The 13,981-nt window shown below is 41.5% G+C and overlaps 1 protein-coding gene across 1 annotated transcript in view; it reads left to right on the forward strand.

Annotated features, from left to right (window-relative positions):
- TRPA1 (transient receptor potential cation channel subfamily A member 1) overlaps window positions 1-13,392 on the forward strand; it is a 49,771-nt gene extending 36,379 nt beyond the window's left edge. The window contains exons 20-28 of the mRNA XM_059672891.1: window positions 98-260; window positions 1,050-1,139; window positions 2,565-2,734; window positions 5,182-5,311; window positions 5,730-5,912; window positions 8,698-8,766; window positions 9,216-9,329; window positions 11,751-11,848; window positions 12,443-13,392. Of these exons, the coding sequence (XP_059528874.1) occupies window positions 98-260; window positions 1,050-1,139; window positions 2,565-2,734; window positions 5,182-5,311; window positions 5,730-5,912; window positions 8,698-8,766; window positions 9,216-9,329; window positions 11,751-11,848; window positions 12,443-12,647 (1,222 nt within the window). The 3' untranslated portion in view covers window positions 12,648-13,392. The remainder of the gene's footprint in view (window positions 1-97; window positions 261-1,049; window positions 1,140-2,564; window positions 2,735-5,181; window positions 5,312-5,729; window positions 5,913-8,697; window positions 8,767-9,215; window positions 9,330-11,750; window positions 11,849-12,442) is intronic.
- Window positions 13,393-13,981: the final 589 nt, after the last annotated feature.

Below are 13,981 nucleotides of genomic sequence, written 5' to 3' on the forward strand. Positions count from 1 at the left end.
ATTTCTGAGAAAGATCATAACTACTTTTTCCACGGTATCTTAAGGAAATATTTTTGTTGAAATTCCTCAATTATGGTTTACTTATTTTCTTTTGTAGGTTGGCTTATGGGTTTAGAGCCCATATTATGAACCTAGGATCTTATTGCCTTGGTCTCCTGCCTATGACCTTTCTTGTTGTCAATATAAAGCCAGGTATGGCTTTCAACTCAACTGGAATCATCAATGAAACTAATGATCATTTAGAAATATTAGACACCAAGGTATTTTTCCACTTATTTTCATATTTCAACCTTTTAAAAGAAAAGGTTATTAAAAAGTGTGTTTTTTCCCTAATAATATTAGCCCTATTATAAGTTTGAAATACCAGGACTCTTATTATTATAAATAGCCTATAGGATTCATATATGCTAACAATTTCTCCTAAAGTCCTTTGTGAAGTGAGAGAGAATATAAATAAATGGGTCAGTAAATGAGTTCGTAATTAATTTAAAGAAATTGACATGTATGAGATGCTAGCTTGAATGCTGAAATAGAAAACTTTAAAATCGGTGTCCAAGAAAGCAGGTGTGTGGCTGCCAGGGATTGTAGGGAGAGGGGAGTGATGCTCAGTGGGTACAGGGTTTCCCTTTGGGGTGATGAGAAAGTTATGGAACTAGATGGTGATGATGGTGTGTAACACTGTGAATGTACTGAATGCTACAGAAGTGTACATTTTAAAATGTAAATGTAAAGATAAAATGTAAAACTCTCAAAATGATAAATTTTATATTATGCACATTTTACCAGAGTAAAATAATTTTTTGCATAGGTTCATATTCCTTTGGAATTCCATTGGCAATTTCTGAACCTGTCTTAGGACATTATAAAATGAATATGTGTCTTCTTTATATTGGCATCACAGTAATTTTCTGTTTAAAGCAAATATGGACAGTACATAGAAATGAAGCAAAAGAATAACAAAATAAATATGTAATAGTGGAAATTATTAAGAAATTTGTGTTGTTTTAATGTATACCCTTGTAAGTGCTTACATTATTTTTTTGTTTCAGGATTCATATTCTATAAAAGTTTGTATGATTTTAGTTTTTTTATCAAGCTTATTTGGATATTGCAAAGAACTGGTCCAGATTTTCCAACAGGTAAACAATACATTTTGTATCTCTAAAATTGGAAATATTTTAATATGCAGAATGCAAATTAATGTAGTAAATATTTTAATATGCAGAATAAATATTTTAATGTCAGAATAAAATCACATACCTGGAAAAATGTATAGATTGGAAATACCAAGCATAAACTTCTCCAGGTGTAGAAATCACAGGATGTTAGATACACTCTCTGCCCTGGACGGTGCCTGTTGACACACCTGAAGCCAAGTTAGTCCAGAATGACAAGTCCATGTGGGTCTGTCTGGCTACACATGACTTTTTCTGTGTTTTCTCTGATAGCGACTTAATATTTTGCTGGCATAAAAGGTAGATTTTGAATTTTCTAATTTTGAATGTAACTGTTTATAAAGAACTTACTTGGGCCAAGACTCCATTGCAAATGTGTTTGTTTTTTTATTCCTCTTCTAAAAGGAATACTTTATTTATTGCATAAAATGTCAAGTTATAATAAAATTGGGGAACTTTTTATCATACTTTTTACTTTCTACTTTACTTCTTAAAATGGATGAACCAAGTTCAGATCAGACACAAGGATTATGTAAATTGCCTGTAGGTCCTTGCTTGGGTTGATAAATGGCATCAGTCTTTTATTATTCACTTTTGGAGTATACTTTTTGTGCATGTTACTGTCTATGTTTTATATCTTTTACACAATACCTCATTTTCTATGGAAATGTACCTCTCTACATCATATGAGTACATGGGTATTTGCATGATGATAATAGTGCTTTGCATTTGTTTTACATATACATTGCCAAGTACTTTTATATGTATACAGTTTCAGTAAATTGTCACATTTCTGAGAGTTAGATTGTATTGTTCTATTGTATGTTAAATGATTTAGGGCATATTATATAATATCTCTTGTCATTTTCAAACATGAGAACTACAGATTTGGTCTCCACATGTTCTTATTGATAATGGCCTATTCTACATGACACCTTTAAGAATAGAAAATACACCAAATCGGTATGGTAATTTAGTCTTAGCACAGGTCTCAAACCTCCTTAGAAGCAGAATGAGTTGCTTTGTATCCTGGGAATTCCACATGCATGTCTATATACAGGCAGAAAGGAATTACAAAGCCAACCTGCAGTCCTCCATCCCCAGATTTTTCCTTAGGATGAAGTGGACTCTATGGGGAAAGCCCAGAAACTTGTAGAGGCATCAGACTGCCTAGGTGCCAAGTCAATAGAAGAGGCTGGGCTACCTCCAACAATGATACGAACCAAGAGCGCAGTTCAGTCCAGGATGGCAGGAGCTGGCTCCTTGGTCCTAAATCCCCAGCTGCAACAACGAAAAACTCTTGTGACTCATTGCAAATATATATCCATCCATAAGATGTCAGGTCTTGATCTCTACATGGGATAATTCTTCATTTTTTTTTAACCCCAGAAAAGGAATTACTTACTGGATCAGAGCAATGGAACTGAATGGGTTATCTACACAACGAGCATCATTTTCGTGTCACCCTTGTTCATCAGTATACCAGCTCATGTGCAGTGGCAATGTGGAGCAATTGCCATTTACTTCTATTGGATGAACTTCTTAATGTATCTTCAGAGGTAAAACTGGCTTCAATGATCTCTATGTCCTTTAAACATCCTTTAGGCATGTTTAATATAAAAAAGAGCTATTTTAAGTCCCATAAATATGTAACTGGCTTCTTCCTTTTCCAATGTTGTAAACTGTGAGGATATCTTTTATATTATTAAGGAAAAGGGGAGGGAGGTTTGGAGTTCAGAGTGTAGACCAGGTTTCTCTCAACCTTGGCACTACTGAAATTTGGGACCAGATAATTTTTATTGTGGGGCTCTGTCCTGTGCACTGTAGGATGTTTAGTAGCATCCCTGGCCTCTCCGCTAGATACCAGTAGTAACCTTCCCCCACCCGTGTGACAATAAAACATTTCTCTAGATAATTGCCAGTTATTCTCTGGGTGGAAAAATCACCTCGAATCCAGACCCACCAGTCTAGTCAAATCTAGATTAAATGTGGGAGTAAATGGGTATGAAAGTATTGGCTATTCTTGTTTTGCCTGGTATTATTTGATAATTACTTACTTTAGATTAAAACAATTAAAAGGAAGTGTTAGGTATGGTGAGTAATAGTGATAGGAGGGAAAAATGTCAACCCCAAAACTAATTCTAGAGAGGAAAGGAGGACCAGGCTCCCCGGCCTCCCACACTTGCTGCTGGTGAGTTACATGTGTTATTTCAGCCCTGGCCGGTGGCTCAGTTCTTTGTAGCATCGTCTTGTACCCCAAAAGGTTGCTGGTTTGATTCCCAGACAGGGCACATGCCTACGTTTCTGGTTCGATCCCATATATGTTTCTCTCTCACATCAATGTTTATCTCTCTCTTTCTTTCTGTCTCTGTCTCTCTCTCTCTCTAAACATATCCTCAGGTGAGGATTTTTAAAAATGTTATTTCACACAATCTTTACAATAACAAGCGGTAAATGTTATTACTCACAGTCTATAAAAGAAGAAGCTGAGGCACTGAGTTAGTAACTAGCCCAAGATCTCAGCTGGTAAGTCAGATGTCGGCATTTTACCAAAGTCGGTCCAACCCTGGGGCAGCGCTTTCCCCACCATAGGTCTGCATTGCTGCCCTGAGCACAGTGCAGAGGGGCTGATCCCCAACCCCCAAAAGGACAGGATCTGGTAGGAAGAGCTCTGACCTGGAAGGCAAGAGGCATCAAGATAGGTCCAGGCAGTGCCACTCTGTTGGCTTTGTCACTTATTAGTGACCTGAGCGAGGTCCTGGATGTCTCTGGGAACTGAGCTTCTAAGTCCTCTGATGTCTCTTTCAGCTTTAAAATCTTTTGACTCCCCTTTTAACAGGGTGTCTTGTCAAAGGGAAAATACAAGTTAGTGGTCAGAAGACACCCATCATCTACCCAGACATTTCACAGTGTAGGTTGCTGGGGAGACACAGGAAAGTGTAGGGAGCTGTAAGGATGGGAGAGTGAAGCATGGGTATGTGCCTGCGACAGATGCCCCAGGAGCATGAGCTCATTTCGTCACTCCCCACCAAGGCACCACACAACTCGTCTCTCTCATCCCCTCATCATCTGGTAGCAGCATCTTGGATACTGGGAAGCTATGATTTCTCTCTCCTACTTTGGTCAAGTGGTAACACAATGAAAGATAAACATTAACAAGAAGAGAAAAGGAAAAGGAAAAAGGCAGATAGTGTGAGTGGATTGAAAATAAGACTTGATGCTTCATGAATTCTCATGTCTCATTTTGGAAAGTAACTGGCCTCAGTTATCTCATCTGTGGAAACTAGTGCCTAGTGCATGATAAATATTGACCCTGAATGAAATACACTGGACCAGAAAAGTGAATAAATGTATTTTTTTCCTGCAAGGTCTTTTAGTTTTATTTTTTCTTTATTGCTAAAGGTATTAATATGTCTGTGCAATACCCCATTACTGCCCCCCTCAGCACATGCCCTCACCCTCTTGTGTCTCTGTCCATTGGTTATGCTTATATGCATGCATATAAGTCCTTTGGTTGACCTCTACCCCTCCCCCAACCCTCCCCCGCCTTCCCTCTGAGGTTTGATGGTCTGTTCGATGCTTCTCTGTCTCTGGATCTATTTTTGTTCATCAGTTTATGTTGTTCATTATATTCCACAAATGAGTGAGATAATGCAATATTTATCTTTCTCTGACTGGCTTATTTTGCTTAGCATAATGCTCTCCAGGTCCATCCAGACTGTTGGGAATGGTAGGAGTTCCTTCTTTTTTACAGCAGCATAGTATTCCATTGTGTAGATGTACCACAGTTTTTTAATCCACTCATCTGCTGATGGGCATTTAGTCTGTTTCCAAATCTTAGCTATTATAAATTGTGCTGCTATGAACATAGGGGTGCATATATCCTTTCTGATTGATGTTTCTGATTTCTTGGGATATATTCCTAGAAGTGGGATTATTGGGTCAAATGCGAGTTCCATTTGAAAAAAAAAGTGAATAAATATTTTAATTTTTCAAATCTTCCTAGATTTGAGAACTGTGGGATTTTCATCGTTATGTTGGAGGTAATTATGAAGACTTTGTTGAGGTCCACAGTCGTGTTTGTCTTCCTTCTTTTGGCCTTTGGACTCAGCTTTTACGTCCTCCTGAGTATACAGGTGAGGAGTTGTGCCTGTGGTTCATTTCCTTGCTGTAAATATTGGGAATATATATTTATACTGAAGTCTCAATGGTGTATAATATCAATAATAACACAACAATATTTGGATACTTTCATTTTATCTGATATGTTGGCATTCAAATGATATTCACTGCAGGAGAAATATAGCCTTATTACATGATTTTTTTCCATTGTCAAAATGTTTATGTGTAATGCACGATGATTTGTGTGCAGAAAAGATTATTTTGATGACTTTACCACCAGTTTATTGGTAGTTTTTATCCCTGTATTTTAGTAGCTGTAGTCCTATGACTTTAAAAATATTTTAAATACGATTTTTATCATTTTACTCTCCAGGAACCATTTTTCATTATATGCATTTTGCATTTCATGGTTCCCTTCCCGTCTCTCCTCAGGATGCTTTCAGCACTCCATTGCTTTCCATAGTCCAGACCTTCAGCATGATGCTAGGAGACATTAATTATCGCGATGCCTTCCTAGAGCCGTTTCTGAGAAATGAACTGGCATATCCACTTCTGTCCTTTATACAACTCATTACCTTCACAATGTTTGTCCCAATCGTCCTCATGAATTTACTTGTAAGTAATTTATCCTTGTATTTCCCGTTTGCTGATCATTTGAGGCATTTCACAATCATTATTCGGAGCCTCCCCTATCTCCCTCCAAGAAGGGAAAAGGGACACCTGTGAAATCCATTCTTTCACTGAGGCCTGAGTGTGCCAGGCACAACGTGGGGCCCAGGGGATGCAAAGATGCATTCACTTGGCAAATGTTTATCAAGAATCTCCTAAGTGACGCAGAAACTGACCCAGATGCCGGGACACAGACAGATCAATACCCAGCCCCTACATGATTATAAACTAGTCATGAAGTCAAGCAGTAAACAGATAAGTATGCAGCATGATGTCGTGGGGGTGGTAAATGCTATAAGGATATAAAGATGAATGGTGTGTGCTGCGTTAGGGTTTCCGGGAGCAGGGGAAGGAAAAGATTAGGCAGAGACCTTCATGGAGTGAAGGAGGAAGAACTCATCTCTTGAATCTCTCATGGACCAGAGATTTAAGTGGGGAGCGAGGGTGAGAGGTATTTGTGGCATTCAGATGCCCCCTCTAAAAAGTCAGAGGCTGGCTACCCCCAGCAGATATGGACATGTCCTTGCCCTTCCAGGAGAACTTGTCCAGCCCTGAGCATCCTGGCTGATGCAGGCAGGAATGCATCCCAAGTCCATGGAGAGTCCCAGCTGGCATTACAGGGCACATTTTTTCCTTATTCATTTACTCGAATGTGCACATAGTCCACACTTTTGGAGCCTGACTCTGCACCAGGGACCGTGCTGGGCAGTGTTTCCAGAAAGAAAAAGTGATAGTACAGACTATGCAATGTTTTGATTCACTGACTTGATACAACTCCAGTTTTATTTTGGTGACATAGAAAAGTACAAGATGGCAACTAAGAATAATAAAGAATGACATGAAGCCCACATTTGTCTCTGAGACTCACTTCCGTGTGGAAGCCCATTGTCCAGAGGAGAACCTGGGTTAGCGGTAGTACAGGTAGGTGCCACCCGCAGATCTGAACGGCCGGCACCCAGTGAGCTTCACCACCGGCTTGTCCCAGAGCAAAATCAGACCTACCAGGGCCAAGACTGACACTGTTCTTCCTCAGACGGACTCGATATTCTCCACCCACCCGGCCCCCTTTTCCTCATTTCTGCCAATAAACCTTTGCCTCTCCACCTACTTCCTCTTAGCTCGCACCTCGTGGTGCCTCATCCCTACTGCTGCAGAAGGCTGAAGAGTTCCTCCATCTCATCTCATTTCTCTGTCTAATCCTTCCCACAAACTATCACCACAGTGATGCCCTGATCCTGAAAAATTGGGCCCGTCAGTGTCTCTTTCAAAGGTTTTTCTATGACTCTTCTAAAGCCTCAGTGCATGAGCACTGCACACAGGGTCCTCATGATCCGGATCCCACCCAGATTTCATCCAACTCCCCACTGTCCGCAGCTTTTACCCAGACACACAGCAGCACACACGGTCACTGGGTGTGCCAGGCTTTCCTCCTGCCTCCTGGGTCTGCTCTCCATTTCCTGGAACCCCCCACCTTGGTTAACTCTTTCTCACCTTTCAACATTCAGGCCAGGCATCATCTCTGCTGGGCAGACTTTCTACCCCACCCCAACTCCGGAGTCTGTTATCATAGTTTTGAGGACACAAATCAGAGAAAGACAATAATAAAACCTACTTCCTAAGTTATTGTGAGGATGAAATGAGCTAATATGAAGAATTTAAAACATATATGCATTCAAATGTTAGCTACTATTAAATATTAATAGTATTTGATTAACATTTAATATTAATGTATTGCTTATTTTAATTAGTAAATGATGAGGCTTACAAGCTTATAACTTGTATTAATAAATTATGGGACGCACAGCTCAGCAGACTCAGATGTCTTCAGAGCCAGGCAAGCACCTCTGATGTAAGATCTAAACCAGAGAGACTGCTCATCACAGGACTTGCAAATTAATAACAGAAAACATTATCCTGCCAGGTAAAAGCTACTTGCTGACTATATTTGTACACCTGGAATAGACTTTCACTGCTCATTCATTCAGCAGCTTTTTTGTGTGCCTACTATGTGTCCTGCACTACTCTAAGCACTGGGCATGTGGTGGTAACCTGGAGGGACAGAGCCCTTGTTTACAGAGCTGGAGTTCACTTGACTGTGAGCCTCTCCGGCCTAAGAAAGCAGGGGTTGGGGTCAGCAGACATAGGCCCTGAGTGTCTCCCAGTGGAAGAGTGAGTTAATTTGGACTCAGTAGAACTGAGCTGACAGCTTCCCCTCACCTAATTCTGCCCAGCAGAATGGATTTCTGGAGGATTTGTATTACCAGAGTCTCACCCACTCCTAAAGTGTACCATTTACAGCCAAACATACATAATATATAAATTTCTTCATTCCCTCATTTTAATGTTTTAACTTTTCCATGTTGTCCACCTTAGATGCTAAACTCCTGCAGTTTCCAGGCATGGTGCATGCTATTGCCAATGGCATTTGATATCACATCACTCCCATCCTCCCCCAAAAGAACATATTTTTACGTGAAATTAAAATGAATTTCAGATTTATTTTTATGTCTTAACTTTTCATGATAACACTTGCCATTACTGGACCCACCGCCATGGCCACTGCTGTTAGGAGTTATACAGGCTTCGCAGCTCCCCGTGGGGTGTGGGACAAAGTGTTCAAGGGCCCTGCTGGTGAATTCCATGCCACTCTGACAGCATCCAGGGAGACTGTAAGTGCATTTTGACGTGAGCCGTTACACTGGTCGTGATGCAATGCCGTGTTGTGCTTCAGATCGGTTTGGCAGTTGGGGACATTGCCGAGGTCCAGAAGCACGCCCTGCTGAAGAGGATCGCCATGCAGGTGAGTGTCGTGTTTGTTTCGAATCAGCACCACCTGAACCGTTCACATGCAGGTGTGGCTGAGTCCTGAGAACAAGCTGCTGAGCCTGGGCGTGTTCTCACCACCGTGCCTGCAATGCATGTTCTCTGGTGCACCTGTGGTCATCAGAGAATCAAAAATGGAAAAAAAAATATCCTACAACAATGTTGGCAGAGGAATTGAGACACTGCCTAAGCCTCTTTCGAGGTCAACATGGGGCCAACCAGGCAGCTAGCCGCTGTGGTGCTGGTGGATGTGGTGAAAGGCAGGGGCAGGTGATCGGCTGCCAGGGGCCCAGGAAACGGGCTGCCCAGCCGTCAGTGACACAGCAGTCAGTGTTCAGTTGCTGTGCTAATGCTTTCGTCTGTGCAGTGTGAGAATTCCAGCTACTAATGAATGATCCCTATCAATAAACCCAATACGCGCTTTAGGTGGAACTCCATACCAACTTAGAGAAGAAGCTGCCGCTCTGGTTCCTACGCAAAGTGGATCAGAAATCCATCATCGTCTATCCCAACAGAGCCAGATACAGCCGAGGGTTACTAGTAAGTACATGGAACAGTCATGGCATAGACAGTGCGGCACTGCTTCACTGTGTACCCCAAGGGGTGCCTTTTCATTTTTATTTATTTATTTACTTGTTTTAATATATTTTTTACTTATTTCAGAGAGGAAGGGAGAGGGAGGGAGAGAGAGAAATGTCAATGATGAGAGAGAATCATCCATCGGCTGCCTCCTGCAACCCTCTACTGGAGATCGAGCCCACAACCTGGGCATGTGCCCTGGCTGGGAATCAAACCGTGACCTCCTGGTTCACAGGTCTACACTCAACCACTGAACCATATTAGCCAGGCCCAACGGGTGCCTTTCTACACACCTGAGTCACTCTGCTTGTGGGAAACAAATAAGCTTGTTTGAAAAAAAAACAGTGCAGGATGAGAAAGTGATGGGCAGTGCAGTGGCCTCTCTTCATGTGGCTCAGCTACAGCTTCAGTGTTAAACATGTGCCACGTCCCTGTGAGAACACTTGGTGGGTGTACCATTTAAGTATCCTTTTTACATTGCAGGTGTGCTGTTTTTCCTAATCACATATCACTTACTTATATGTGCAGATGTATGTATGTCTGTGTCTGTGTGCCTATATAGAACACATGTGTACATATTCACAGATACACACCCATGGAGAATACATATAGAAAATACACAGAGAATAAGCCAGGCCATCTATACTAATAAAAGAGTAATATGCTAATTAGACCAAAAGACCTTTCGATCATCATTTCAGACATCCTTCTGGACAAAGCCATAGTGGCAGAGGCTGAGGCAGAGGCAATTAGGGGTGATCAGGCAGGCAGTGGAGCAGTTAGGGGGCAATCAGGTCAGCAGGCAGAGGTGGTTAGGGGTGATCCGACTGGCAGGCAGATGAGCAGTTAGGAGCCAGCAGTCCCAGATTGCAAGAGGGATGTCTGACTGTTGGTTTAAACCGGCAGTTGGACATCCCCTGAGGGGTCCCAGATTGGAGAGGGTGCAGGCAGGGGTGAGGGATCCTCCCCCCACCCCTGTGCACGAATTTCGTGCACCGGGCTTCTAGCTGTATTATAATGGGAAAGTATACTAAGAGTCAGAAGTACTGGATGCTAATCTTAAGCATGCCTGGGCCCCCTCTCTATGAATATTTTTTCTGAGTTCTTTGTAGGATAAGTTTTCATTGTGTAGTCATAACATGATAAAGGGAACCTAAGTGTCAGCCTATGCTTTACTCTGACTCTACACTATCGCCCTATCTGATTTCACTCACATCCATGGCTGCAATTACCACCTAACACAGGAGCTCAGCGATTAATGTCTCTGGCCTACAGCTCTTCTGTGCATTCTGGGCCCCTGTATCCAGCTGTTGACTTGACATCTTCCCTGGTGTGTCTGAGGTCCCTGAAATTCAGCATGTTCAAAACAAACTCTTGCAAAACAAGCTCATGCCTTTCACTCTTCCCACAAATCACTCCCTCCCAACATCCCCTACAGAGAAAGGGTGGAAAAGCTCATCCTTCTCCAAAGTTGCTTATGTCAATCAACATCCACACCATTTGCCTGTGCAGATGGCAGCCTTGACATTGCCCCTCCCTCTTCTTATCCCCTTACATCAGTCAATCACAGGTTTAGGCCATCAGACTTGCTGGGTGACCTCCTCTTGCCTAGACTCCTAGAATTACCTCACTCCTGGTCATTTCACATCTTCCTTCGATCCTCTCTAGTTCACCAATCATTTAAAGATCCTAAATTTTAAAAATATTAAAATAGCATTTCAGAAATGTCCCCATGTGAAATTCAGTTGTGTTTCATACGATGCTGAGCAGTTTGAGAGAAATAGCTTATATTGTGTGAAATACCACCATTTATTTTGTTGTTAATCTCACCTGAGGATACTTTCTCTATTGCTTTTCGGAGGGAGAGAGAAAGAGAGAGAGAGAAACACCAATTTGAGAGAGACACATAAATAGCCCTGTAGCCTCCTGCACATACCCTGGTAGCTCTGATGTAACCTGCAACCCAGGCTGTGCCCTCGGCCTGGAATTGAACCCAATACCCTTCATGCACACAGCGCTCCAATCACTGAGCAACACAGGTCAGGATGAAATACCGCCACTTATGATGGACATTTTTCATGAGAATTTCCTCATGAAAATGATTCACTTAAACCTTTTCCTAAACAGTCCTCCATTCCAGTTTACCCCTGCATTTGTATTATTTATATATCCTGTACTTTGCTCTGTTATGTGTATAATTTTGTTATACAGCTCTTTGCATGTCTATTTCTCTCAACAGACTGTGAGCTCCTTGAGGGCATGGCTCTCTTTAGATACCTGTGCTAGCACGCCCTGGTTCAGAAGTTGGGTTATGGCACATGTTCAGGAAATAGTTTCTGAATTGAGTTTAATCTGAGTAACTATTAATCTTTTATCCCACAGTGCATATTTCACCAATTATTTTGCACCCAAGAAGTAAGACAAGAAATACCAAATGCGGATACAGCTTTAGAAGTAGAAATATTGAAGCAGAAATACCGGTATGTATTTCTTCTTTTATCCATATTTGAGAAACTCAAAAGTCTTAAATAATGATGCATAGTAAAGGGTTACACTGTATATTTGTGTTTATCTTCTGTATTAAGGCATGCTTTAACTCAATGATGCTGCCAGGGGATTGGGAATCATGAGAGAGTTTCTAGAACCTCCAACAACTTATTTGCTGGTACTCACCCAACAGTATCCTGAGCTGCTTGCATCCCTCATGAGCCATCTCCAGTCATACATCAAAGCTCTGAAAGACTGTGAGGATCCCAGGAGCAGATGCATAGTGTACAGTGGTTAAATGCAAGGGCTTTAGGGTTCATTTACCTGAGTTCAAGGCACTTAACCTTTCTGTGCAACAGTATTTTAATCTTTAAAATGGAAACCTAAATAAACCAGCTGTGAACCAATAGTATAACCGTAGGAAAATCTCTTATACTTTGAAAATATGTGTTCCTGACCAGGATTCTGACTGTCCGGAGGCTGTAACCTGAGCACAGGTAACCCGATACCTGTTAGCACTTCTGGTCCCCAGGCCTTGTGCATGTGGAGGGCTGAAATAAACTCATGAAACCTGTATGTCCCTTTAGGCTGAAGGACGTGACTTCTCTTCTGGAAAAACAGCATGAGCTTATTAAACTCATCATTCAGAAGATGGAAATCATCTCGGAGACAGAGGACGAAGATAACCATAGTTCTTTCCAAGACCGCTATAAGAGAGAGCAGCAGGAGCAAAGGAATAGCAAGTGGAATTCCGTGCTGAAAGCAGTAAGGGCCCAAACGCAGAACCCTTAGCAGGAGTCACCCTTTAGCAGTGGGCTTCCTGCATGTGCATCTCCTGCATATTAACCCACATGCACAATATATACTTGGGGTCTGATCGCCAGTGTGGAGAGAGTGAGGAAAAGGCAGTAAGCTGATTCTGTTTCCCTCCCTCTGAAGCCAAATCCTGTGTAGAAGTAAACTATCTCTTTCTAATCACATTTTCTGCCAGTCACTCTGCATTGGGAATATCCTTGCTGATATGTTCAAGTTGGACTTTACCTCACTGTTTGAATGGGTGGAAAGTGATTTGCTAGCACATACATTTTTGATGATAAGGAGTAATAAATGTAACGGGTGAGCTAGAATGCAAATGTCAATACTAGAGTCTTGCTGGATAATGATGATAATTATATAATGTGTAATTCATTGGACAGTGCAGAGTTGCCTCGCTGCTTCCATTTGGCATACTCCTTTGTGTTGGAAGATCCTGTGGGTGGAACCCTGTGTGCTCTGTTCTGACGGTAATAAATGGCCCCACCCTTCTGCTCCCAGCACACCTGATGCCACTCTGAGGCTCAAATCCACAGGCCTTGTGATATGCATGACTTTACTACAGATAGCATGTGTTATTTCTGTATTTTTTGTTTCTTAGTGATCATAATAAATGTAAAACCTATATAGCCACCTCAGTGATTATTGTGAGATGTTCTTTGCATTTAGTTTTTTTGAGATTTGTAAAAATGCCTCCATCGCATACGCCCTTTTCTCTTTTGATGTCCAGTGTCAGTCACATGCCTCTTCATTCATCTTTTCAAGGTGCTTCTCTCTTTTTTAAAAAAAAATTAAAATAAACAACAGTTGTGGAGGCTAGGAGTCCTAGATGAGGGTGTCAACATGGTTGGGTGAGGGCCCTCATCAGGGTCACAGACTTGTTTTATTCTCAAATGGTGAAAAGAAGGAAGGATCTCTCTGGAACCTCTTGGATAAGAGCATTAATCTCACCCAGGAGGGCTCTGCCTTCCTGACCTAATTACCTCCCAAACACCCCACCTCTTAATACAATCACCTTCGGATTTTAACATATGAATTTGGGGGAACACAAACATCCAGGCTGCAGTAAATGACAAATAAGATATAAATTATTTGAAAAAGGTATTTACCATTCTCTGTGATCATGACCCTTGTCTGCCATTTATAAGCCATGTGTAGAAATGATACAACTAAAACATTGCAATAGAAAGAGAAGAAGAAAATAGAAATGCAAACGTACTAAAGTAATTTTAAAAGGTTAAAAGGCATTTCTTTCTCTAGCTATGATAAATAATGGACTTTGGACTAACTTCCCTCCCCATCAGACAACTACT

The sequence above is a fragment of the Myotis daubentonii genome, chromosome 17 (genome assembly GCF_963259705.1).
Source record: "Myotis daubentonii chromosome 17, mMyoDau2.1, whole genome shotgun sequence".
NCBI classification, from domain to species: Eukaryota; Metazoa; Chordata; class Mammalia; order Chiroptera; family Vespertilionidae; genus Myotis; species Myotis daubentonii.